The 27,754-nt window shown below is 42.8% G+C and overlaps 1 protein-coding gene and 1 pseudogene across 1 annotated transcript; both read left to right on the forward strand.

Annotated features, from left to right (window-relative positions):
* The first annotated feature begins 212 nt into the window (after positions 1-212).
* On the forward strand, positions 213-4,743 carry LOC133023650 (UDP-glucuronosyltransferase 2A1-like; annotated as a pseudogene).
* A 794-nt stretch (positions 4,744-5,537) lies between these two features.
* Positions 5,538-7,112, forward strand: LOC133024495 (UDP-glucuronosyltransferase 2B14-like). The gene has a single exon (XM_061091628.1). It carries the CDS (start codon positions 5,538-5,540, stop codon positions 7,110-7,112), a length of 1,575 nt encoding a protein of 524 aa, XP_060947611.1.
* The last annotated feature ends 20,642 nt before the right edge of the window (positions 7,113-27,754 follow it).

Here is a 27,754-nt window from a genome sequence, read left to right on the forward strand (position 1 = left end):
TTTCTCTTCTTCCTCTCTAAATTCCCTCCAATTGGGCCGGCCAATTGGCTACAGAGGGCTAGCAGTGTGTTGCCAGCATCGACACATATTATTGGTCTATTGTCTGTCATTGTCAATCAATCATGGGCTGACAGGCTCAGAGAGCCCTGACAGTGCTGTCAATCACAACACAAACCAGGGTGGGGCGGGACCTCATGGCATTGGCGGGGGGGAGTCGCGGGACGGGCTGCTGCTGAGACAGAAACTTAACTTAATGGATAATAAGAGTAAAAAAACGCCCGGGTGGCGCTGAGAAGCATCGGGAAAAAAAGCTGAAGTCTCTGGAGGTGGAGGCTGCTAAATGTGCCAAACTGACGGACCTATGTGGTGCCTGGTTCACCAGCCCAGCAGCAGCAGGTGCGCCGGGAGACGAGCGAGGAGGACTCGACAATGATGAGCGAGTGGAGGCAGACATGTGAGCGCGCATTTTCAATTTTCAATACATTCTCCAAACTGGCTCGTTACTTGAGCAGCGGAGGTTGGCGTCGCACGCCTCTACCCACGGAGCACCTCTCTCTCTCTCTCTCTCTCTCTCTCTCTCTCTCTCTCTCTCTCTCTCTCTCTCTCTCTCTCTCTCTCTCTCTCTCTCACTCGCTGCCCCCTCCCTCCTGAGATGTGCAGGTCCGGTGGCTTGTTTGCCGTTGGGGGGGGGGGGGGGGGGGGGGTGCAGCGCGAGAGGTTGGTCTATCCCTCCGCAGGTTCACCTTCAGAAATCTTGTTACGACTTTTACTTCCTCTAGAATAGCTATAGTGTCTTATTTTGTGTGCCTATAGTATAGTGGTTATACTGTGGTTTATGAATGTTCTTGGGCAGACACAAGAGGCACTTGTTTATAGTTAATTAGAAGTTCAGATGCACTGGTCCATTACTATTTGAACCTCAGCATCTAGGGTTCAAAATTGGTAAAATTATACATTATATGCATATTGTTGTTGTAATTTTTCAGTCAGTTGAGATAAATCTTGAGGAGAAACATTTTGGGTTGTTTTGTGTCTGTATAGACCTACTATAAAAAGCACTTTGCATTTTTAATTTTAGTTCTTGTACTTTTGATACTTAAGTACATTTCAACACCAGATACTTTTGATACTTAAGTACTTTTAATATGAGCTACTCTAAGACATTTAGAAGACATAAGTTACGTCAATTTAATGGCAGATGTGCTCGGCTAATTATGTGGGCCGGTCTGAGCCAAAAAATGCCCGGGCCGTTTTGTTCTCCCAGTCCAGCCCTGTATGTGTATATGTTGCTAGCATGCTATATGCTGGGGTGGAAGCGGCTAAAATGACAATTTGACAAAGTGTTTTAATTAACACAAAATCTAACAAAAAAAGTATTTGTGCAAAGTTCTGTGAATACACCTAGACTAGACATCAATTCAACATGTTAACAGGTTGTTTAGCTCAAAAAGAATTGAGAGTTGAGTAATTGTAAGAGTAATTTTTGTGAAAAATTATTGAAAACTTTGAACTGATGAAAAGTAAAGGCTTGCAATGATAAAAAAAAAGGGGTAAGCTCTCTGTAAGGTCTCGTCTTGATTGGCTCCAAGAGGTGAAACACCAGATAATAAATAACTGGCTCCAATTGAATGACAGTAGGACTGAAGGAGTGTCCACTGTCAGCTTCTGTTCCGGTTTGCCTTGAAAATGGAAATAAATAACAGAATCTTTACTATGATGTCACTATATATCGACATTTAGTTTTTATCATTGACGAGTGGTCCGACACGGGAAGGTTTTCTTTACCTGTTGCACATTGTCCTGTGGTTTTTGCTCAGCACGCGCCTCAGTGTATGTGTGTGTGTGAGAGAGAGACAGACAGAGAGACAGAGATAGAGAGAGAGATAGAGAAAGAGATAGGCAGAGACAGACTCCCCCAGACCACTCTCCTTAAATGATTTAAAGGTTGTCACTACTGCACTGATCTCTTCGGACTTCGGACTATTGCAACTCCCGCCTGGCAGGTCGACCTGCTGGTGCTATCCGACCTTAGCAGCTCATCCAGAATGCAGCAGCTCGACTGGTCTTAAACCTACAGTACCTCAATTCACTCACACTACACAGCTGCTCCGCTCCCTTCAGTTACCAGTGGCTGCCCGGGGCTTATAACTGCCCCTGACTAAGTCTTATCTACTTATATGTGTATACTTACTTGTTTTTAGCCCGTTTAGTATATTTGTAAGTGGTCTATTTGCATGATGTCTATTTGTATAAAGGATTTGAATTGATGACTCAAGCTTACTCGGTGGCTCTTACTATTCTATTGCTTTATTGTTATCTTCTCTCATTCTATTGTTATTTTAATTGATCTTACTATTGTACATAACTTTGGTCAACCCCGGATGTTTTTTAAATTGTGCTTTATAAATAAACTTGATTTGATTTGAAAACAAATAACAAAAGTGAGAAACAACAGTGCAGCAAAGGGGTCCAGTGGTTAGCACTGTTGCCTCACAGCACGCAGGTCCCTAGTTTGAATTCCAGGTGGACAGGAGTTTTCCTGTGAGGAGTTGGCATGTATGGGTTTTCTCCGGGTGCTCCGGGCTTCATCCCACAGTCCAAGCACATTGGTGATTAGGTTGATCAGTGACTATCAATGGACCTTGGGGATACTCGTTGTTTGTCTCTGTATGTTGGCCCCGTGATACGCTGGAGACCTGTCCAAGGTGTACCCCACCTGCTACTCTATATCAAATGGGATTGGCTCAGGCACCCATCTGTGACCCTAAAGGACAGAATAGATAATGGATGTGATAGATGGAAGAAATAACAATGGTTGGTCATGGATGGCTTGCAACTCTTTTACAAGTATTTGTGTTCACAAACTTTGAAATTATCAGACTTTATTTCTTTTGCAGTGATATCTTTTTAACCTTGGTTAACTAACTTTACATTGTTTTTATTTTAGATGAGGATGATCGCTTGCTGCAGGGCTTTGCTCCTGCTCATCCTGATTCCCGGAGTCTGTCAAGCTGGAAACATCTTGGTGTTACCCACCGAAGGCAGCCATTGGTTAAACATGAATATTCTACTTCAAGCTCTGCACTCAAGAGGACACAATATCACTGTTGTGCATTCAAGCAAAGGCTTGTACATCCAAAACAACTCCTCCTTTTACAACACTGTCACAGTCCAAGTGGAGAGGGGCCTGGATCAGGAGCTTGTCACAAATTTAATATCCAAGTCAATACAATTTGAGCAGGATGCACATCCCTTGATAAAGCTTCTCTGTATTTATGTAGAATTAGTAGGCAGGGCATTTGAAATTCACAAAGTTGTGGGTGAATTTGTATCAACACTGCTAGATGACCGAGAGTTGATGAGAAACATTGAGGGCAGCAAGTTTGACCTGGTACTCACTGACCCCACTTTTGGAGCTGGAGTCATTTTGGCCAAATATCTGAACCTTCCTCTGGTTTTTAATGTTCGCTAGCTGCTAATTCTAGATGGTCATCTTGCTCTTGCTCCATCACCCGTATCCTATGTTCCTATTATAGGATCTGGCAATAATGATAAAATGACCTTTTTTCAGAGAGTTAAATATGATTGCATATCTTATCAATCAAACACAATACCACTTTTTTGTTAAGGTATACTAGAAGATATGTGACAAATATCTTGGGCCTGAAAATGAATTTAAGCAGTTGGTGCTCAATGCAGATATTTGGTTGATGAGAACTGACTTTGTGTTTGATTTTCCACGTCCAACTATGCCTAATGTTGTCTATATGGTAGGGTTTCACTGTAAACCTTCAAAACCTTTGCTCTGGAGAACATGGGGTCATCATCATGTCTCTGGGGACTCTTGTGAGTGAACTTCCTGCTGACATGACCAACAAGATGGCTGCAGCTTTTGGAGGCATAAAGGTGACAGACCGGCCACGCTGGGCAACAACACTTTACTAGTCGACTGGATGCCACAGAATGACCTCCTGGGACATCCAAAGATGAAACTATTTGTTGCTCACGGGGGAACAAACAGAGTTCAATAGGCTAGTTATCACAGAGTCCCAGTTGTGGGTCTACCTGTTTTCTTTGACCAGAACGACAACCTGCTCCGTCTGAAAGAGAGAGGAGGAGCTAAGATTCTCACATTAGCCACAGTGGAGAAAGACAACAACTTCCTAGAAGCAATATAGGAAGTGTTGACTGAGTCCTCCTACAGGCTGAACATGCAGAGACTCTCCAGGCTGCACAGAGATCAACCAATGAAACCACTGGACACTGCCCTCTTCCGGATAGAGTTTGTCATGAGCCACAAAGGTGCAGCTCACCTGAGAACGGAGTCCTACAGAATGCCCTGGTACTCCTACCACTCTGTAGATGTCATATCGTTCTTGATAACAGTTGCACTAGTTATTTTGTTATTATTTGCTGGGTTGTTATTGTCATGCTTCAGATTGTGTATCAAAATAAAACTAAAATCTGACTAACAAGGGAGGATATATTTTCAAATTGGTTAAGATGTTTGGATGATCAGTTTAACACTGAAGGAGACCTTGTTTTAGTTTTGGACTGTCCTTTGGGTTGACATAAATTTCCTTCTTAATGACAGCTAAAATTAAAGTACCTACCAGTTTTGACAACCAACTTGCTGAGTGAAGTCTAATTACTTTGTATAAGGCAGAGTCATTGAATTTTATGCAGTGTCATTTTAAAATGTACCTTTGACTGTTAACAAAATAAACCTGTTTATGCTTTTCAGTCATTTACACTGAGTAAAATATCAGATATAGAAAGTGTCACTTTTTAGAAGACTCCACAACAAACACACAGAAATATTATAGATCACAAACACACTATCGGGTCATGCCATCAACACATTGTCCCACAATGAAATAAGCAAACTGTTATGTTTGACATATTAATTTAATCTTACCATTTTTTAAAGTTCTTGTTCAACACTATTTTGTTTTTGTAACAGATATTTGCTTAACAGCTAATCACCATGAACAACCTTTACTCCATATTGTATTGTATTACCTGGGCGTGCCAGATCATAAAATTGCAGTAGTAAAGTCCTTCCAGGTGGGCTGGAGCACATTATCTGCTCTCTGGCAAAGGAGGAAGACTGAAACATCTTCACACCGGCTGCTAATAAAGGTAGAATCAACATGTTTAAAACTTTAGCTAACAGAAATAGCTGACGTTGTAGCTGTTTTGCAATCAAAAAGTGTGTATACAGAGAAGTACATTTTTAACTGCCATTATATATTGTCAACAATAACAAATTGTTTTGATTCTCTCTGGTACAGTTGCAATAGCTTGAATACGGAGAAAATTAAGTTACTATATACCATGCTGCATTGAGTATTGAAAATGATTAAAAACAAAAGTACTAAATAGACTTAATTTGGGTAAAATGCAGTTTCTATTGAAGAATTAGTGATACCAACTATCCCTTTGATGACAACATTACTTGTATTGAAAAGTATGTGTTTGATAGGATATAATTTAAGTCACTGTTTGCTTTCCCCCCCCCCCGATTCAGAATAAAGATGGATTGTCCCTGGGTTGTGACCATTCTCTGGTTGATCTATGCACCTTTGGTTTATGGTGGCAAAGTGCTTGTTGTTCCAGTGGACGGGAGCCACTGGGTGAACATGAAGGTCATTGTAGAGGAACTATACTCAAGGGGGCACCAGGTTTCTGTTCTGCGATCATTCGACAGCTGGTATATCAAGGAAAAATCCCAATTCTATACTTCAGTCACAATTGATGCTGAGTCCGGATTTGATGAAGATTTTTTAACAAAGTTTGTGGCCCAACTCCTGAATATCCAGAGGGAAGGGAAGTCTGCCTGGACACGTTTTAAACTGGAAATGGAACTAATCCAAAAAGGTTCTGAGATGAATCAGAAAATGTGCAAAATGCTTGAGCTGCTTTTTGAAAACAAAGATCTAATGCAGTCACTGCAGGATGCCAAATATGACCTTGTCCTTGCAGACCCTGTTAGCCCATTGGGTGTTATACTTGCTCACTACCTCAGGTTGCCAATTGTTTTTAATGTCAGATGGACCGGTCAAGGTGAAGGCCATTTTTCAATTGCACCTTCTCCTCTGTCTTATATTCCAATGACAGGGTCCGAGCTATCAGATAAAATGAGCTTTCCTGAGAGAGTTCTTAACGTCATGATTTTTGGATTCGCACAATTCCAAATAGCCCATATTGTGTCACCAATTTATGATCCTTTCATTAAAAAATATGTAGGTCCGGATGCAGATTTTATTTCACTGTTTCAAGCAGCCGACCTGTGGCTGATGAGAGTGGACTTTGTGTTTGAGTTCCCTCGACCCACCATGCCTAATGTTGTCTACATGGGAGGGTTCCAGTGTAAACCTGCAAAACCTTTGCCTCAACACCTAGAGGATTTTGTCCAGAGCTCTGGAGAACATGGAGTCATCATCATGTCTCTGGGGACTTTTATTAGCACACTTCCGCAGGACTTAGCTGATGAGATCGCTACAGCTTTTGCTAAATTACCTCAGAAGGTCATCTGGAGGTACAAAGGTGACAGACCGGCCACTCTTGGCAACAACACTTTACTGGTCGACTGGATGCCACAGAATGACCTCCTGGGACATCCAAAGATTAAACTATTTGTGGCTCATGGGGGAACAAACGGAGTTCAAGAAGCTATTTACCATGGAGTTCCTATACTAGGACTTCCACTGATTTTTGACCAACGTGATAATCTATTCAGAATTGAAGTCAGAGGAGCAGGAAAGATAATTGATTTTTTTACTATGAATGAAGACATCTTCTTTCAGGGAATTCAGGAAGTCTTGACTGAGCCCACTTATGGGCTGAATATGCAGAGACTCTCCAGGCTGCACCGAGATCAGCCAATGAAACCACTGGACACTGCCCTCTTCTGGATAGAGTTTGTCATGAGACACAAAGGTGCAGCTCACCTGAGAACGGAGTCCTACAGACTGCCCTGGTACTCCTACCACTCTGTAGATGTCATATTGTTCTTGATAACAGTTGCACTAGTTATTTTGTTATTATTTGCTGGGTTGTTGTGGTCATGCTTAAGATTGTGTATCAAAATCAAACTAAAATCTGACTAACAAGGAAGGATTTATCAGATGTTACAGTTAGTCTGAACACTGAAAGAACAGGTGTTTTCGTGTTGGACTTTCCTTTGAGCTGACTGTACATTTCATCACATTAATCATTGTCTTTGGACAAAATAAAATACCAGAGTTTTGACTATCAACTTGTTAAGTGAAGTCTGTTTGATTAAAATGTTATGTTATAGCGTCAACAAATCACAAGAAACACATCTTGTATGATGAATGATGAATAAAGTCATCTCACTATATTCTTACAATATTGTTATTTTACGTACTTAGTACTCTGTGTATACAATCATTTTATACGCTTGATGTGTGTGTTCTTTTAAAGGCTAGCAAGTGCTTTACTTAAAAAAAAAATGATTCATGGTTTTACATGCTGATTTAATTTGAATATGAAAGCCCTTGATATCTGTAACATCAGTTCCACACAATTAGAACTTTAACCTTTGGTAAAGGGAGGAACATACTGTACAGTGTCATTGCTGCTTTAGCCGGAGGTAAATAAAACATTGTTTAAATTTCAAACTGCTAACTCATCTGCTTTGTACCTCTATAAACTGTTGGTCCTCTTTAAAATACACATTAACATGCATCCAACATATTGTGAGGCTGATTTGACCCTCTGCCTGACAACTACCATACGTCCAAGGTTAGATAAGTTGTGTGCTACCCATCAAGGTCTGACATTTCACTAATGTGGGAGTATGTGTGCCATCCACAGGTGGCTTGAGGGTTCACTGTCTCTTCTTCATGTTTGTTTAAAATAAAAACATGAATCTGTGAATTATTGTAGTAGCTCAGTGTTGTATGCAAGACTTATGATTATAACAGGCAGTGGCATGGCCACCCTGTACCTTGCACATGTTTAAATTAAAAACATGAATATATGAAACTGTGGAATATTTGAATAGTTTAGTATTGAATGCACAATAACAGGGTAGCTATGTTTATACATGGCAATAGGCCCAGTTTAATATAACAAACAATCTTATACACTATATAGTATGGGGTCCCTGCTCCATCTCTCCACCAGTTTGGGGGTCCTTGGCCTGAAAAACATTGAAGACCCCTGTTCTAGAGCAGTGATTTTCAACCAGTGGGCCGCGGCACACTAGTGTGCCGTGAGAGATCGTCAGGTGTGCCGTGGGAAATTATCTAATATCACCTAATTAACCATTGTCGAGTGTCTGTGCTGTAATAAAGTGTGGCATAATGTAATACTCTTCTATTCCAGTGGGTGGTAGCAGATAGCTAAGTGCCTGTAAAAAGACAATAGAGTTAGTGCTGCACGTCACAGATAGCAGTGACAGTGATGGAGAAGTTTTTGAGAAGGGAAAATGCTACTGCCGAACAGGGCCCTGGAGAAAATTCTGCCCTAGTATGAGTGGTAGACAAAAGAAAAAAGACAAGCCGGTGAGCTAGAGGCAATACAGCGAAAGCTATCTTTCATTCGGATTTACTTTCACCGGGGATGCGACGGCACCGACTCCGGTGTGCTTGGTGCGTGGTGAGAAGCTATCCAATAGCGCCATGGTGCCGTGCAAGCTTAAACGCCATCTCCAAACGAAACACCCGTCTGTTCAAAACAAGCCGATGGACTATTTTGTACGCTTACGTGAAAAAACAAAGAGAAACAGGCAACTTTTTTAGATAAACCACAAAGGTAAACGAGAGCCCTCAAAGCTAGCTACCTTGTTGCTGAACTCGTAGCAAAATCAAAAAAGTCCCACACTGTGGCGGAAACATTAATACTGCCAGCTTGTAAAGCTATTGTAAATGGGATGCTCGGCCCTTACGCGGTCAAAGACATAGCTAAAGTGCCTTTCTCAGATAACACAATTGCCAGACGTATTGATGACATGTCTGCGGACATCGAAATTGTTGTTTTGGAAAAGATGCGCATCAGTAAGAAATTTGCATTGCAGCTTGATGAGTCAACGGATATTAGTGGACATTGTCAGCTCTTGGCCAACGTGCGTTTTGTGGATGGAGAAGCCATTAGAGAAAACTTCCTATTTTGCAAGGCACTGCCAGAAAAAGCAACAGGAGAGGAAATCTTTCGTGTCACGTCCGAATATCTTGACAAAGGAGGGCTTTTGGGGAAAACTGCACAGGTGTCTGCACTGATGGAGCCGCAGCCATGGTCGGGCGCACCAAAGGCTTCGTAAGTAGGGTCAAAGAAAGAAACCCAGATGTTGTTGTTACGCACTGTTTTTTGCACCGTGAGGCCCTCGTTGCAAAGACCTTACCAGCAGATCTAGCTCCTGTGTTGGATGATGTTGTGCGCATAGTGAACTTTGTGAAGACGCGACCTTTAAGCATATTTGAGTCTTTGATATCTGCTGCCAAGGAGTTTCCCATTCTGGCCAACAAAGCTATTTGGACATTGCTCCCGTTTTCCACAACATATCTGTGTGAGCTGAGCTTTTCAAGCTAGACTGCGATAAAAACTAAAAACAGAGAGACTGAGAGCTGTTTAGGAAGAGCTTTGTGTGTGTCTTTCTTCCATTTCTGCCAGGATATCAGTTTTGTTTTCATCTAAACAGGCCCAGGTTTCACACTGAGTGCATATAAATACATTTAGGAACTACACTGCTCAAAAAAATTAAAGGAACACTTTTTTATCAGGGTATGGCATGAATTCAATTGCACTTTTTTGATAATTATCTGGTCAGTTAAGTAGCAGAGGGGGTTGTTAATCAGTTTCAGCTGCATTGGTGTTGATGGAACTGACAACAGGTGCACTAGAGGGGCAACAATGAGACGACCCCCAAAATAGGAGTGGTTTTGCATGTGGAGGCCATTTCAAGTTTCTCCCTCTTGATCACTTCGACTGGTTTTCCATTAGTGTTGGCTTTAGCTAGAGTCATTATCTCTACTGGGAGCATGAGGCGATTTCTTAACCCTACAGAAGTTGCACAGATTGTCCAACTCCTCCAGGATGGCACATCCATGCGTGCCGTTGCAAGGAGATTTGATGCGTCTCCCAGCATAATCTCCAGAACATGGAGGAGATTCCAGGAGACAGGCAGTTACTCTAGGAGAGCTGGACAGGGCCGTAGAAGGTCCTCAACCCATCAGCAGGACTGATATCTGCTGCTTTGTGCAAGGAGGAACAGGTTGAGCACTGCCCGAGCCCTACAGAATGACCTCCAGCAGGCCACTGGCCACTGTCCAAACAGTCAGAAACAGACTTCATGAGGGTGGCCTCAGGGCGCAACCTCCTGTAGTGTGCCCTGTGCTCACTGCCCAGCACTGTGGAGCTCGATTGGCATTTGCTATAGAACACCAGAATTGGCATGTCCGCCACTGGCGCCCTGTGCTTTTCACAGATGAGAGCAGGTTCACCCTGAGCACCTGTGATAGATGTGAAAGGGTCTGGAGAAGCCAAGGAGAACGCTATGCTGCCTGCAACATCGTTCAGCATGACTGGTTTGGTGGTGGGTCAGTGATGGTCTGGGGAGGCATATCTCCATGGAGGGACGCACAGACCTCTACAGGCTAGAGAACGGCGGTCTTACTGCCATTAGGTATCGGGATGAAATCCTTGAACCCATGGTCAGACCCTACGCTGGTGCAGTAGGTCCTGGGTTCCTCCTGATGCACGATAATGCCCGGCCTCATGTGGCAAGGGTATGCAGGCAGTACCTAGAGGATGAAGAAATTAATGCAATTGAATGGCCCTCACGATCACCTGACCTAAACCCGACAGAAGACCTCTGGGACATTATGTTTCAGTCCATCAGACGCCGCCAGGTTGCTCCTCAGACTTTACAGGAGCTCACTGATGCCCTTAGACAGATCTGGGAGGACATCCCACAAGACACCATCCGTTGTCTTATTAGGAGCATGCCGCGACGTTGTCAAGCATGCATACAAGCACGTGGGGGCCACCCAAGATATTGAGAAGCATTTTGAGTTTCAGAAATTTAATTTTGGCAAAATGGACAAGCCTGTCACATCACTTTTTCACTATGATTTTCGGGATGTCTATAAAGTTGAGCCCTCTGTAGGCTGAAAACTTTTATTTCCGTCAAAGATGTGGCATCCTTTTGTTCCTAAGACATTAAACTGTCCATATCAGTATAAATATCCAACATGTTTTTTTTTTTACAATGTGATCTGATGTGTTTTCAAAGTGTTCCTTTAATTTGCGAGCAGTGTATATTACTAACTATACGTATTATATGTACTGTGTTAGGCCATAGAGTGTCATTTTGGTTGTTGGTGTGCCCCAGGATTTTGTAAATGTAAAAAATGTGCCGCGGCTCAAATAAGGTTGAAAGTCACTGTTCTAGAGAGAGTTCAGCTAAAATCTCCTGGGGTCTCATTTATTTAAAAGAGTAGGATTCATACTAAAAGTGTACGTACGTACAAAAGCCGGAAATGGCGTACGTCAAAGATAATACTGATTTATAAAAATGTGCGCACGCACACCACTAATAATGTGGCACAGTGTAACTTCTGCTGTTAATGAAGCAAGTTCCACGGAGAGGATGGTGGCAGAAATAAAAAAAAAAGTGGTCAGATTTTAAAGCGGAGACAAAGCGGAGAATTATTTCACACCGCCTGAGCGTGACTGCTACTGGTGGGGGCCAGGGCACACCCGAGCTTACCCCAGTGGAGCTAAGGATGGCCTCAATTCTCGGGGAAACAAGTCTCGGTGGCATTGTGTCTGAGAAGGAGGGTGACACCGACATGGCAGAAATATAACACAGGTAACGCACAATTAGATTTCTTTATTCAATTAGGAATTACACTAGTGTTTAAGTACGATTATTATGTTTCTTCCTCCAGAGTAGATGGGGGCAGTAGGTGGGGAGGATGCGCCCGGCTCGGAAGCCCTCTGGGAGGAGGCAGCTGCCGAGCGGCAGCCAGTGCCCGGCCCCACTGCGTCCGTGCGCATGGCACCTCTGGGCGCGTGCTGACAGATGCTGTGCTGCAGACACAGAGATAGACAATTACTGCCATAAACTGTGTAGCAGAGGAGCTGAAGGAGATCAAAATGGTGTTGTTTGACGTTACAACTGCATCCACGCTCCCATGTGGAAGGCTTCTTGTCGGGAAGGGGGCAGTGGGACAGGGTCATCATTTTGTGGGGGGGTTGAGGTCAGGATTAAGGGGAGGACCAACTCTTTGGGAAATGTTGTGCAGAACTGCATATGCGCTGATAATTTTGCACACTTTGGGGGGGGGGGGTACAGAAGCCTGCCACCTGAGGCACCACCATCAGCACTTCAGGATTCTCGACAACTGAACGCCTTCCTCTGTGCTCTGAGGATTTGGAAATGGAGTGAGGAGCCAGCGCCTGAGGGGATAGCCACTGTCACCTGCAGGTAATAGTGGAAAATCATTATACAACTGTAATGTTTTATACACTATGTGGTTAACTTACCAAGAAGACAGCCATCACCAGTGCACCTGCCTGCGATCTTCTCCCCACACTGCTATGTGCCAGGATGAACGAATCATGTGTCGAGCCAGGCCATCGTGCCAACACATTCGTCAGGACCAAGTTTGAGTTGCATATAATTTGAATGTTTGTGTGCACGTGTTTTCTAATTATGTTCACATACTCGTTTTCTGATGGAGCCCTTATTTGGGAAACCGGACAGTGCTGCAAATTGCCTTTTAATGTTGGCCTGTTCTCCCACAGTGTAAGGGAACGGGATGTATCAAGCAGTAATTTAATAATGCCATCCAAAACTGCAGACATCACAAAACTCAGGGATGACTGTGATATCCCCGACCTATAGAATTTAACAGATATATTATTCTCAAAAGGGGCTTTGGCGGAAAGGAAAATATTATATATTTTCGATCATATCAAACACATACCTGTCGGCTTATTCCCGCTGATAAGAGCCGGTTGCCAGAAACCCCAGAGTTGTTCGTAATTGCGTTGGCACCGGGATGGCACAGTTACGTCGGGTCAGTCTCTCTAATGCTGGACCCAGCTCAGCACATAGATCCAAGAGCACAGCTCTCGGGAATCTAAATCGGCTGATTAGCCAGTCATCATCATGGGCCAGGAGGTCTGTGTGGTCCTAAAACACACGTTCCATCCTAATTCGCCTGTTCGCATAGTCTTACAATAGAGCCAGTGCATCCATCATCCATCATCACGCACGACAGGGACTGCAGTTTTTATAGGTTTACAACAATCTGACAAATTGATCACACCTTGCTAAGTTTGTCTGTGCGCTCGTGCGCCTGGGAGCACAGTCATGTCAACTTCAGCGATTTTATACACAAAAATATATAATAATTAAAATAGTAAACTACAGTCCTACTTAACCATGAAACTATACATTTTCTATTTATTTGATATCTTTTACGATTAAAGGGTGCTAATGTTGCGCCAGCACAAATAACTTCTTTATTTTAGTGGTAATGAAGAAGTGGATCTATAATCTGGCTGCAGTTCACCACCTCACGTCTGTGTCGCCGTTTTCCCGTCTCCAAAACGTTTGTACGCATGGGTCTAAGTTTGCGTAGAAATATGCCCATTTTCCCCTCAAGTTTGTTTTTATAAATCCCAACGTTGGCAAAGAGAAGTGGCGTACACACGTTTCAGGCCCCGTTTTGTGCTAACGCAATGGTTATAAATGAGACTCCTGGGCTTTACCTGTCAGTTTACACTGAAGCAGTATCGACCAGACCTCTTTTTGCCATTTTAGTGAGGTAGCAACTCGCTCAAAATACTCATACAGAACATTGTATGTAACAAGCGGCATATGTAGCTAGTGCATGCTTCTGTTCCAGAAGGCTTTCCATCATGAGAAATGTACTGTTCCACCGAGTGGGGACATCTTGCTGTAGTCTTTTAACTTTCGTATGTACAGCCTGCAAACGTGAGTAGGCAAGCAGTGAATGTTTGAAGTGGCCGACAAATTTTTCGGCATATTGCTAACGCTTTCTCGACGCTGAGCTGGGTCAGAACGCCATCATGAATTACTAGTTGCAGAGAATGCGCCATGAAACCAAAGCTAGTCAGTTTTACTGTCCTTCATTGCTTTTGCCATATTTCTGGCATTAACCCTCACGTCAGCATGGATTTTGGAATTTTCCATGTTTCAAACAACTTCTCAAAAGTCTCTGAGATAACATTTGCGGCGTGGGAGCCTGTGAACTCCTGGGAGTGTAACACTGCTTTCACCAGGTTAAACTCGGTGTCAATCCACTGTGCTGTGAGGCTAAGCATAGTCACAGGGCTAGAGTCTGAACTGCAAATATCAGCGGTGAAACTGATGGCAGGGACGTCACCAGCCAGTAGATCATGGATGTGGTCAGCCACAACGCTGTATAATTCGGGGAGACAGACTTCGGCCAAAATGACGGCGACTGGTCGGTGTTCTAGCCACTGTTATCTTTTTCATGGATTGTTTTATTTTTAAAAACAATCCATTGTGTATGCGATGAACTCTATAACTTTCTTATTGAGTTTTTTAGCTTGGCTTTACTGGTGGATTGCATTTTCTTGGCAGCCAGTGCATCTTGCCGCTTAATATTAGCTTTCAGGAAATCATTGTATTCATCAATGTGTCTGCTTTTCAAATGGCCCTTCAGAATTGTGAAAATCCCACACAGACGACGCAGGGGACATTGTCTAGCTGTTTATATGTAAACATGAAAAAATCCTTGATCTGCACTTTTATCAGGATCTGTTGCAAAAGAGTTGGACTTAATTTGGACTTGTTCAGAAAAAAGAGCTGGCCATCTGTTCTTGAATTCTGCAATGCAGGGCATGTTGATTACAACCTCATGCCTCCTGTGGGTAAAGGTTTTGTCCATCTTCACTTTGATCATCTGATGGTTATCCCTCTTTTTGACTTCAGATAGTAGTTCCAACCTCTCTTTCTCCAGCTGGAAAGTCATATATCAGCTCTCCTGTTTTTTTTTACCTCGTTTGCGTTTCAGGGAATTGATGCTCAATTCAGAGGTTATTTTTTTAAGGCTAGTGCGATAATTCGCCATTTTGTATTAAACAGATCTTCCAATCATAGAATCCAGTGATATAACCTTGCACCTTTAGGCATGCATGCTTAATCAAAGCTTCTGCTTAATTAGCGAACTCTGCACTTGTAGCATAAGCTTTCTACTTAATTATTTCTGAAGCCAATGACTCTAAAATGGCACACTTGAGTTTTGGGTTCAGGAAGGTGCAGTTTTTCCAATATTCCTGATTGGCCTTCACAAGTTGCAGCAGACCCGTGGTCGAAGGTAAGGGGTCAAAGGGAACACCTCCTTTTACCATAACGAACATAATAGAGGGGAAATACATGTTAACACAATCCAACTCTTACTCTATCTTTGTCTATATCTTACTCTCTAGAGCTTTTTTAAATTTTTTACAAGAACTTATCACGGTATTTTTTTTTCCAAGTGAATGCACTACGCTTCCGTTCCTACGAACTTGTTACAAAAACGTATATTTTGCTTCAAATATCATCTTTAACAAGAAAACATGTGTACCAAAGTGGCGAATCATGGCTGGATAATGTTCCAGAAAGTGATGTTTTGGCAGCAGTCTTCTTTCTAGGAAAAGTTATTGGTACCTATATCGGTACTCTGATATTTTACTCTCGAAGTATGCAATCGACTCATTGGTATGGATGGGGCAAACCACCAAATCAACAATATCCGTCACGTCTAGTGTGACTTGCCAGGCTGGTTCCTCCTCTGGTATCAGATTTCCAACAATTAGTGGAAACGGTCTCAAAAGACACCAATTCTTGTGTGCATTGCCACTGACAGTTTTCTTTCTTTGAAGGTACGTGGTAATAAATGAGGGCGATTATTCTTGTCTCCCCATTTGTATGGAAAAGTCTGAACCATCTGATTTTGAGCATCAAAAGAAAAATACTTCTTGGCTATTAGAGCTCCAAAACATTCAGCTAGCTCAACAGGCACTATGCCCTTGAAGAGATCGTAAGCAACATCAGGGGGGAAGCCTGAAGTAACCTTGAAGTAAGAAAGGCTCTCAGCTAAAACACATTTATTTTTCACACCACAACAGTGTTTTCCTTCTTCAAGTGCTCTTGCTACATGTACACGTTGCAGCTTTTCAGTTCTGAGTTGAAATTAACCAGTTTTTACCTCTTTTGACTGAACCTCTGAGCGTGTTGGCAGTGTTCCAGATAAACTTTCAACAAAACCGGCCAATCTGTGAGCTCCAAGACTATCTGCCACTACACACTGGACTGTGACTTTGCTAAATGCTCCTAGATGGTCAATGAACACCCCTTCCTGCTCTAAAGTGACACGGTCATACAAAAGTGGCTGAAATATTTTCTGATAGCCAAAGGTCTTTATATCGTCACTTTAACATTAAAAACAAAGAGATAAATCGAGGAGAGAGATGAATGAGAATCTTTCCTAGAACCCAATAAACTGATCAAAGTTTATGCTTTTGCATGATGTCCCCAACGGATGCAGATTTCAAAATCATCTACATAGAGGCACAAAGATATTCTATGTTCCTCACTAGATTAAAAATCACTGTTTAGAAAGTGAAGACCATCTCGATAAGATCTATTCTGCTCTGGGTGTTCTCACCACTTAATTAACAGTGGACACCCAGCATCCTGTATCGGCCACGGACAGTATGTCCCCCAGGCAGACCCTCTAACCCAGGGGTGGGCAATTATTTTTTCCATGGGGCCACATGAGAAACAGAAAATATTGTGGGGGGCCAAGCCAAAGGCTTAACTCAATTCTGCATAATATTAATTATATTTCTTTATAAAAGCAGTATATAGCATTGTTTTGAAAAGCTGGTAAGACAGTACAGCAGAGCATGTTATGATTAAGCAATAAAAAAGCGAGGTTGCCTTACAAAAAATGTAATTTATTCAATAAAATTTCCCAAAACACACTAATATAATGAGTCACCATTTGTGACTCATTATATTAGTGTCATTTTCAGGCACAATCATCCCAAAACACATTTTGAGCATAAACTGTTGGAAAGAGGTTCTTAACTTTCTAAAGACACCGCAATATTGTCTTTGTACTCCAAATAGAAAGCAAGATACATCATATTATAACGATTGTCACTGAACTGTGATTTTGAGAAAAAGGCCTCCAAAGAAAGTGTCCCAGTTCACTGCTAGTTGGTGCCTTTCCATGCCAGCATTTCTAGTCTAACCATCTCATTTGATTTTTTTCGGTTCAGTGAGAGAGATCTATTCTCTGTTGGGCTTTCACAAGTGCATCAAAGTCATGTTGAATGTCTGAGGTGGAGATGCGAAGCACAGCTGCCAGATGATCATCAGTGAGAGAGGATCTATAGCTGGATTTGCAAACTTCATCACTGAGAATGTTTTTACACATATGTAGGTAGAGCCAAAGAGAACCAACATCTGGGTGCATTATCCACACTACAGGTAAAGGAAGAGGAAATCATGTGCATTTCATCCTCGATCCTGAGATCTTCAAATCGCCTTGAAAACTCACCATGCAGTGCTCCTAGCATGTATGAGTACCTGCAAAGGTGATCAGCTGATGGTATGACATCTTTCAGGGTTTGCATGTGAGTAAGATTGTTGCTCTCCAGAAAGAAACTGCAACTTTTTCATGAAAGCCTTCACCAGGCTGTGCATTTCATGAACAAATAGGCCCTTGCCTTGCAGTTTGGTGTTCAGTTCATCCATCAGTGCAGTCACATCAAGTCATCTGAGAACTCTGGCCTTTCTTTTCGCAGAACTTTTGAATCTCTGCTTTCAGCTCCGATACTCTTTTTAGCATTTTGCCCAGGCTAAGCCATCTGACAGCTGTGTGGTAGCCTATGTCACCCCTCTTCAGTCTCATGCTCCTCCAACAGCGAAACAAATTGTCTATGATTCAATGCTATTGCCCTGATGAAGTTAACTATTTTAGTGACAACATCAATAACATGGTTCATTTTTAGCACTGACTTGCACAACACATGCTGATTTATCATATAATGCAAAAATACAGATTTCTGATCTGGGTCAATTTCAGTCACTTTATCTTGCATACATTCCAAAAGTCCGACATTTTTCCCGGTCAGACTTGGACAGCCGTCCGTTGTGACACCTGCCAGTCTGTCCCATTTCAGACCCAGCGTGTTCATGCATGCATCTACCATTGTGAATAGATAGCTCCCTGTCCTTGTTCCTTTCATTGACCATTACTCTTTGAACTTCTCAGCCATTGGGCATTTCATGGCAAGGGACTCCAGCTTCATGGAGCAATAGTGTTTTTCTGCTGGGTGTAAAATCTGGCTGGCATATGCAACAGGCCTGCTTCCCTCCTGCTCCAGCAACAGAACTGCTCCCAAGCCTCAAGAATAAAAGGGATAGAGAAACTAAACGATTAGGCGAATTTACTAAATCCAACCGACTCAAGTGTTCGTCCACACTGGAAGAGAACACAATATCATCCAGATATAACAGAAGAGATTGATAGTGCTCGGCCACAAATATCCTTTCAATGAGCCGCTGGAACGTACCCGGCGCGTTGCACAATCCAAACAGAATCCGGTTAAACTCAAACAGCCAAAATGGCATGCAAAAGGCAGTTTTTGGCAGGGCAGGGCAGAGGACACAAATAACCCTTCAGGTAGCCTTTGCTCATAACTCAATGACTCAACAAAGGCAGACCAAGAAGACCCAAACTATGCAGGTAGCGACAACAATCTTAGTAGTATCTCCCTGTTTATAGTCAGACCTCCTTCCCCGACCTCTTGCCGAGGCTGCCTGAGAACTGTGGGGTGCCAGTGCTCTGGGGCTTCCATTATGGCATGAAGATCAAACAAATTGGGGCCATACTGGAAAAGAGCTCATGGTAACAACCTTTAATGATAACAGGTGGGCAATTGCGGAAACATACCACAGGAGGAGGGGGGGGCGCAGAGCGAAGGTGCAATCTAATTAGCATATGACCGTTGGAAGATCGACAGCAAAAAAAAACAATTCCTAAACAGTTACTTAAATAAAATGGCGTAATATTCCGCACTGCAAATCCGGACTTTCAGCAAGTCTCTGCCTAATGTGACTGCCTCGTTTTGTTGGCTCAGAAATGGATCAGATAAAGTAAACCTGGAGAATGTATTTTAAACAGCACGTCTCTTCTTAAATCTTACCCTCGCTCCGGTGCATTTAACCAACATAAGTGAAAAAGTAACTGTAATCATGCCACTCTGCACAGTGGTTGAGATTAAGGATAGTTTTCATGGGCAATTAAGATTGAAGAGGTGGGTTGTCACTCCTGACCAGGGTAACAGACTTACTGAGCCTCATTGTTTTGGATTATAATAAAATGTTGAAATAAATTTCAAATTTTGTTCATAGCATTGACCTTTGCTCATGGTATACAATGTCATTCATTATAGCATACTTACTTACGGGAAACAATTTAAGGTTTTATATATTTTTTTTTAAGCCTGATGTACTTATGCCAGATAGTTTAGTTGGTACCTTTTAGAAAAAGTTGTTATCTGCACTAAGGGAAACTATCCTGATTTGCATTTGTAAAGCTCAGAGCATTGTCATTTGCATGGGAAAGCTTCCCGTAGGCTTAGGAGCACGAGAGTCACCTCCCAAAATTCCCAGGCTTGTAAAACTGCCAGAAATTGGTACCCCGCGTCAATTGGCAGGTATTGGGTAGTAGAGTAAGACTGAGTCTGATATTACTTTGAATACTTCCCAGTACGTTGTGAGTTGTGGAAAGGTCAAAAACATGCGAGTAAGATCTGCTGGTGAATTATGACATTTATTGCAGCTATCCACCACTTTAGAGTACTTTTTTGAAAGTTTGGAGTTAGAGTTGTGCAGGCGATGCAATACCTTAAATTATAGTAAATTTAACCGTGCACACAATGAGCTTTTATTGACCCTTTCAAGGACCTGGTTCCAAAATGAATCAGGTATGTTCATGCAGTTCTTTTTCTCAATCCGCTTTGATTTTACCAAATTGAGTTGATGATTTGATATATTTGAGATATAAATACATTTACCTTTGGTTGGGTGTTCAGAATTTTCTCATACACCGAGTCTAGAGGTGATTACGGGAAATTGGAGTTATAAGATCTGGCAAAATGTTGTCCTTTGAAATAGCAAAAAAGATGGGATTGAGGGATATTGTATCTTTCAAATAAATATCTGGAACTCCCAAACACCCTAGTGATGTACAATTGAACATTGTTGGAAATGTCATTTTTGAGCCATAGAGAGAATGCCCAGTCAAGTCTGGGTGGGGCAAAGAGGTGATTATCATAAATAGGAGTCAGAGCTGATAAATATTTGAAGCCAAAGTTTTTACGGAATTGTGAAAGAATGTTCAATGTTGCAATTACTATAGGGCTGGTCAAGTATTTTCTTGGGGACAAGGGTGGTCTAGTGCAGGGGTAGCCAACACGGTGCCCGCAGGGACCCCGCGAGTCGCCCACATTGCATGCTCTAAATTAAAAAATAAATACATGTTAACAAAATTTAATTTGAAAAAAAATAAAAAAGTCAAACCGCCATCTCACTTTATGCCAGTGGTTCTCAAACTTTTTTTTTTACCCCGTTTTCATGCTCACCTTATTTTCAAAATGTATTTTGCTAAAACACCTTTTTTATTAACAGGTTAAAGACACTCTTTGAATTGACATTGACCTTCACGGAGTGGCCACTCTATTGGGTGCACTTATAATATAATGTAATATAATGGCATCCAATACAACAGTCTACATAAACATCTTTTTCGCCAAGGAGGTTGTATTTTCACCCCAGTCTGTTTATCAGCAGGATTACGCTTAAAACTACAGAATATATTACACAGAACTTCAACTTAACTTTAACTCAGTGTTGGGCAATGTTTTGTGCAAAACCACAGCCCTCTTTTTCGGCCTGTGTGTGTGAAAAAACTTGAAACCACATGCCGCATGGGCTGGAGCGAACTCAGTCTCCCAGGGGACAACATGTTTTCTTTGTTCTTGGAAAGCTAAGAAACTCAGTCTCCCAGGGGGCCACAGGTTCCTTCTGTTCTGGACATCTTCACACATAGGTGTCAGGTGCCACCAGGGTCAACTCCAATTGGTCAATCTGGTCTCATGACCTGAGGGTCATCAGCCCTATTTAAAGGCCAATTTACGGTTCTCCGTTTTTGAAAAAACGGACAGATAAGACCGCCCTATCCGTCGTGGAACGCCCTCTCCGAGGGCTTCGGACAGCTTTTCGTACAGGTCTGATTTTTCTCCCTTCTCCGTCTTCATGTTGGAGAGCGACGGACAGCTCTTGGCTGTGATTGGTCCGCGAACGACATCATTTCCGTATGACGTCATTTCCGTACGACGTCATTTCTGTTCGACGTCATTTCCGGACCTCAAACTTCTTGTTTACTTCCATGTAGCATCAAACTCAAACACAACTACGATTCTACGATTAATGTGACGTGTGTGTTAAGCCAGCGGAGTTGTCCGGCTGACGGTGGCTCGTTAGAGCACTGACGGCATGTGTGTACGGTCACAGACGGTTATAACAAGCTTTCAAAACGGCGCTAGCAGGCTAAGCTAGCGGGCTAACTGCGGTGCTAACAGTTCATAAACCCGCCGTCACGACTTTAATTCCACTTCTATCATGACACTGTTTATATAATACCGCCAGGTTAGAAGCAAACACTGGGTAGTAGTTAGTGCCGGGAGTCCCTGCTGACTGTGTGTGGAAGCTGGAGGGGAGCTAGTTCCGTGTAGCTGCTAGCTACATGTAGCCTCAAGCAGATTCAAGCTGTGGAATCAGCAACACCGTTCGGAAACAAGACCCGAGAACCGCTGCGCTAAGAAACGATTACATCAGCATCTTGACCCGCTGGGTGTCACTTTATTTAGTTCTGTAAGTTGCCATGGTTCAGTGTCTGGGAGGCAGGCTGACAGAGAAATATAAACAAGTGGACTTCTTCTTCCGATAATTGGGGTAGGCTTCTCTGAGCTCGTCTTCCGTTGCGCCGCCTATGGGTTTGGCGGTGAATTTTTTTCGACGTAAAGTGGTCGGAGAAGGTCGGAGAAGTAAATATCAAAAAGACTCTTGGACCCCTGTGGAGCCCTCTCCGAGAAACGGAGAACGTAGAAGCATATAAGAGCCTTAAGAGCAGGCCTCCCCAAATTCTCTCTTTTTGCTCCATTCCCTCTGAGGCGGAAGGCTGCTCCAGTTTTCTTCTCCTCAACTCTCGCCTCTCCTCTCCTGCATCGCCTAGCGGGGACCTGACTGCTCCTGCCTGGCATCTTCTCTTCGCATCCAACTCTACGAGAGGAGCGCAAAGGTGCAGTTTTCCAACTCACCTTCTCAAGGAAATCTCCTCGCCCTTCAAGCTCTTCCAAACTCCTTGCAGCGACTCGGTGTCCTGTAGGTAAGGACTTCGAACCAGCATCTGAGCCACAGTTCAACAGAACCGCGAAAGCAGAAACCATACGACCAGTGTGACGCCCCGGCTTTGACACTAGGCTCTGTGGTCAATGATTTGTGCATGTCTTCTGTTTTCTCCTTTTAACATGTAGGAGGAGCTGGAGGTTGCAGGCTGTGGTTAATGAGGGGCGGGGCTCCAAGTGATGGCCACCAGGTGATGGCCATCACTATATAAACGGTGTCCCGGAACCTCCAAGCCCTCTCTTTTCCCTGCTCTGGCCTGACGCCGGAAGGCTGCCTGCACCACGTCTTGAGACTGTCGTTTGTATCTATTTTGTTAAATAAACTTGAGTTATTGTTAAACGTTACCCGACGGTGTCTGTCTTCCCTATATCATGGCTACTGTGAGCTAGGTAGTCGTGACATATGGGGGCTCGTCCGATTTTTGGATCTGGAAATTGTCTGCTTTATGCAGTGTAAAATTGTCTGCTGTATGCAGTGTGAAGGCCCATGTTAGCTGTGATAGCGACGTGCGATGAATAAACTCTAGACTATCCTACGTTCTGTGGTGACGTGAGTTGAGTAGGTCTAGTGGTAACTGGCGAGGGTTTTGTGAATGAAGTTGTGGTAGTAGGCGTGTGTCTAAGTGGTAGCGTTGACATGTTAGCGGGGTTGTAAACTAAGATCTCGACGCAATATCCACCCGGTTTTGTTTTGTAAATGGAAATGGATTTGTATTTACACCGCGTTCCACATTATTATGCAAATTGGATATAAGGGTCAAAAACATTCATTTTTTAGTTTTTGAATTAAACTCATGGATGGTATTGTGTCTCAGGGCTATTTGGATGATTGAAATCAATCTCAGACACCTGTGATAATTAGTTTGCCAGGTGAGCCCAATCAAAGGAAAACTACTTAAGAAGGATGTTCCACATTATTAAGCAAGCTACATGTTTCAGGCAAAATGGGGAAGAAAAAGGATCTCTCTGCTGCTGAAAAGCAGCAAATAGTGCAATACCTTGGTCAAGGTATCACAACATTGGATATTTCCAAAAGAATTGCGCGTGATCATCGGACGGTGAAGAAATTTGTCACTGATTCACAGCACAAGCGGGTTCGTTCAGACAAAGGCAAAAAAAGGAAGATTTCTGCCAAACAAATTCGTAGGGTTAAGAGAGCAGCCACTAAAATGCCATTTAATAGCAGCAAACAGGTGTTTGAAGTCCCTGGTGCCTCTGGAGTCTCGCGAACTTCAAAATGAAGGATGCTCAAGAGGTTTGCAAGTGTCCTTAAACCAAGCTCACAAGCAAAAAAGGTTGCAGTGGGCTCAGGACTACATGAAGACTAAGTTCCAAACTGTTTTGTTTACGGATGAGTGCCGTGCAACCCTTGATGGTCCTGATGGATGGAGTAGAGGATGGTTGTTGAATGGCCACCATGTCCCAACAAGGCTGAGACGTCAACAACGAGGTGGCGGAGTCATGTTTTGGGCCAGAATCATGGGGAGAGAGTTGGTCGGCCCCTTCAGGGTCCCTTGACGGCGTGAAAATGACCCCGGCAAAGTACGTAGAGTTTCTGACTGACCACTTTATTCCGTGGTACAAAAAGAAGAACCGTGCCTTCCGAAGCAAAATCATATTCATGCATGACAATGCACCATCTCATGCTGCAAAGAATACCTCTGGGGCATTGGCTGCTATGGGCATAAAAGGAGAGAAACTCATGGTGTGGCCCCCATCTTCCCCTGACCTTAACCCTATTGAGAACCTTTGGAGCATCCTCAAGCAAAATATCTATGTGGGTGGAAGGCAGTTCACATCCAAGCAGGTGCTCTGGGAGGCTATTATGGCATCCTGCAAAGACATTAAAGCAGAAACTATCAAAGAACTCACAAGTTCAATGGATGCAAGAATTGTGAAGGTGATATCAAAGAAGGGGTCCTATGTTGACATGTAACTTGACCTGTTAAGATGTTTTTGATTAAAACTTTTTTTGATTTCAGTAAATATGACCTTAATGCTGCAAATTCAACAAATGACAATTTTTAGTTCTTTACAACCTATAAAATATCTTGAAACTCAGAAACTCTGCATAATAATTTGGAACACTGCATTTTGAGTTTTTTATTTTTGAAAAAAATACTGTTATCATTGGGAGGTTTGTTCAATAAAATTTGAATTATACTCTAACAGTTGATGACTTGAAAAATATACTGACTGGCTGTGCATTACTATTTAGGAAAATCTGAGCAAAGTGTAATCTGCATAATAATATGGAACGCGGTGTATATAGCGCTTTTCTAGTCTGATGAAGACCACTCAAAGCGCTTTACAGTACAGTTTCACATTCACCCATTCACACACACATTCATACAGTGCATCTACTTGCAGCACTTTGTTATTCTATGGGGGGCTATTGAGGGTTCAGCATCTTGCCCAAGGATACTTCGGCATGCAGATGGTTCAGACTGGGGATCGAACCGCCGACCTTCAGGTTGGAGGACGACCACTCTACCCCTCAGCCACAGCCACAGCTGTGTGGTGTATTCGTGGGTTTTTCGTAGTGGGGCAGCTAGTTACACGAGCAAGGGCTCTCCCCATTTAGAGCGCCTCCGCGCTGGGTTTTAGGTTCCAGTGACGGAGTCTGGACCGGAGGGCACCGCCGCTGAGTAAGGCTGCATCGACTTTGGTCGGGATGGCTGGCATCTGACGGTATTGGTGAGTGTTCATTTCTTTTGTTCACTGATCCCCGGTTCTTGGGCTCCGTCAGAAGCTAGGTCAGTTTAGTCGGGGGGGGTAAATGTTTAGGGGGAATGCTCCGTGATTTGTTTGCCCTATTGTGTTAACCGTGTTTGCATCGTGCTGATTTGTAGGTTTAGATATTTGTTGATCGAGTTGGGTTGTGAGAGTGCGCTTTTGGTCGTGAACAGTGGTCACCACATGAGTATTCATTTGATCATGAATTGTTAAGTGCTGGGTTGCACTGGTTATGAGCGCAGTGGAGAACTTTTTGGATGCTCCCTCTGAGAGCTTGTTGCTGACGCTGACAGTAAAGGAGTTAATAAACGTAGCTGATTATTATTCTATTGAGATTACGCTGCCTAGATCTGCAAGGAAAGACCGGTTGGTAGATTTCATTCGCGAGGGCTTAAAAACACAACGGGTGTTGCCTTTTTTTTGTACTCCAGTTATGGATCCAGATCAGACGACCGGTCAGAAATCAGAGGCTGAGGCATCTGCTATGTCTCATAGTATATTAACTTTTGAACAGAAAAAAGCGATTTTGCAAACGCAAATGGAGCAAAAGAGATTAGACGCTGTGGAAAGGGAAAAAGAACGTGTATTGGAACAGGAAAAAATACAGTTCGACGCTGTGGAAAGGGAAAAGGAACGTGTATTGGAACAGGAAAAAATACAGTTCGACGCTGTGGAAAGGGAAAAGGAACGTGTATTGGAACAGGAAAAAATACAGTTCGACGCTGTGGAAAGGGAAAAGGAACGTGTATTGGAACAGGAAAAAATACAGTTAGAGCACACTCGTCTAAACCCGATGGCAGAGGGGAAATACGGCAATTCCAATCAGCCATCAGGCTTATCAAATATGGTTAAGTTTCTCCCGAAGTTCAACAAACAGGACCCAGATGTTTTCTTTTCCTTATTTGAAAGTGTCGCTACACTGCAAAAAAGGAACTTTTCAAGTTCACTTCCTTGATGTTGCTGGAATACAGTTTGTAGCTGACTCCTCAGATTAGTCACCAACAGGGCTTGATATTGCTGCATTGCTGCCAAGACATCATTCACACCTCTCTGAAAAACAGTCAAGAAAGAAGAGCAAATTAAAGCCAAACAGTCCAGTTTTAAAATTGTTTAGGACACAATCTCTTTCATAAATAATACAAATATTAATAAGAGTAACATCAACACAATGTTGCTTTTCAACGAATTGATAAGGCATTATTAAAAGTAAATTCAAAATATGAAATTATCTTAACTAGATAGCAGAGAGCAAATACAAGGCATTATTAAAAATGAAATCTCATGGAGATACAAGTTAAGTTGCAGCTAAGGGAGACTAATTAGGTAACTGTAAACTGACTTGGATTTGACATGCAGATAATCAACAGAGCCACAGATGAAATGAATGTAATAATGTTGTATGTAGACAAACCTGTGAAAGATGGTGTTTTTCTCTTGCAGTCAACATAATAGCAGTAGCTTGTCTGGTCAGAGTGTTATGCCTGATGTCATCCTTAAAAAAAAAAAAAAGGGAAAAAAAGAACGTATAATGAAACACACTGTTGCCACAAACACTGATGTGCAGTGATGAAATAGCATTTTATGACAATCCAGTTGAGATTTGTTTTGAAATGGTGAGACATAAACAAAAAGATTGATAATAAAGCTTAGCTGTGTACTGAAGGAAACAACAGACTTACCTCTGACTGACATGATGCAGAAGAGTCTACAGCAGGACATGACCCAACAGTCACTACATCTTGCACCCTGTTTTCCACCACTGCTTCATCCGTTTGATGCTCTCTGATTTGCACCGTCGCATCAGCTGGCCTGTATGCCCACGCATTCACCGCTGAAGAGGCTTCCGGGCTTGCTGTTGACCTCTCTCTCCGTGAGTTGCTGCTGCCACTTTCCAGGTGTTCGTAGTGGTTTCTTCTAATGTGATACCATAGTGAGTTGTAGACTCAATACTCTTTGGTGCATTCATCAATTCCACAAACAACACGAAAATCTGGACTGTGACTATGAGCAGTATTAATATGACTCAATAAAGATTTGAGAGTGAGAGCCACGAACACAAAGCAAATAACACAGCGCCAAATCATTTCCCCCATTTTTAGCCTGAGTTAACTAGCTGCTGTCCGACCTGCATTTTCCCCTGCTCTGTCTGAACCAGGACCTGGTGATACGTCACATGAAAAGGTAAAGGTACGTACCATAATTCAGTGTCTTATGACGGCAGAAACGACTTGCCATTTATCAATTATCACATGAGTGTGACTCGATTTTAATAATTAAGTAATATGATCTTATTTAGATGAATATAATTTGTATAAATGCCAAATAAACTCATTTAGTCTGAGTGCCCGCCCCCCTGCTCCCTCTTGGAAGATGGTACAATCCACCCTGTTGCGCATGCGCATTTTTTTTCCTCCGCTTGGAGTCCGTTGCAATTTAAATTTGGCCTACACAGCAGCTACTCTGGAGGTCACCTGCTGCTGCTCGAATTGATTATTCTCAAACGTCGATTGTGGATATCAGAGTC

The sequence above is a fragment of the Limanda limanda genome, chromosome 2 (genome assembly GCF_963576545.1).
Source record: "Limanda limanda chromosome 2, fLimLim1.1, whole genome shotgun sequence".
NCBI lineage: Eukaryota > Metazoa > Chordata > Actinopteri > Pleuronectiformes > Pleuronectidae > Limanda > Limanda limanda.

Coding starts and splice junctions, on each gene's coding strand:
- LOC133024495 (XM_061091628.1), top strand. CDS start 5,538: ATGGATTGTCCCTGGGTTGTGACCATTCTCTGGTTGATCTATGCACCT.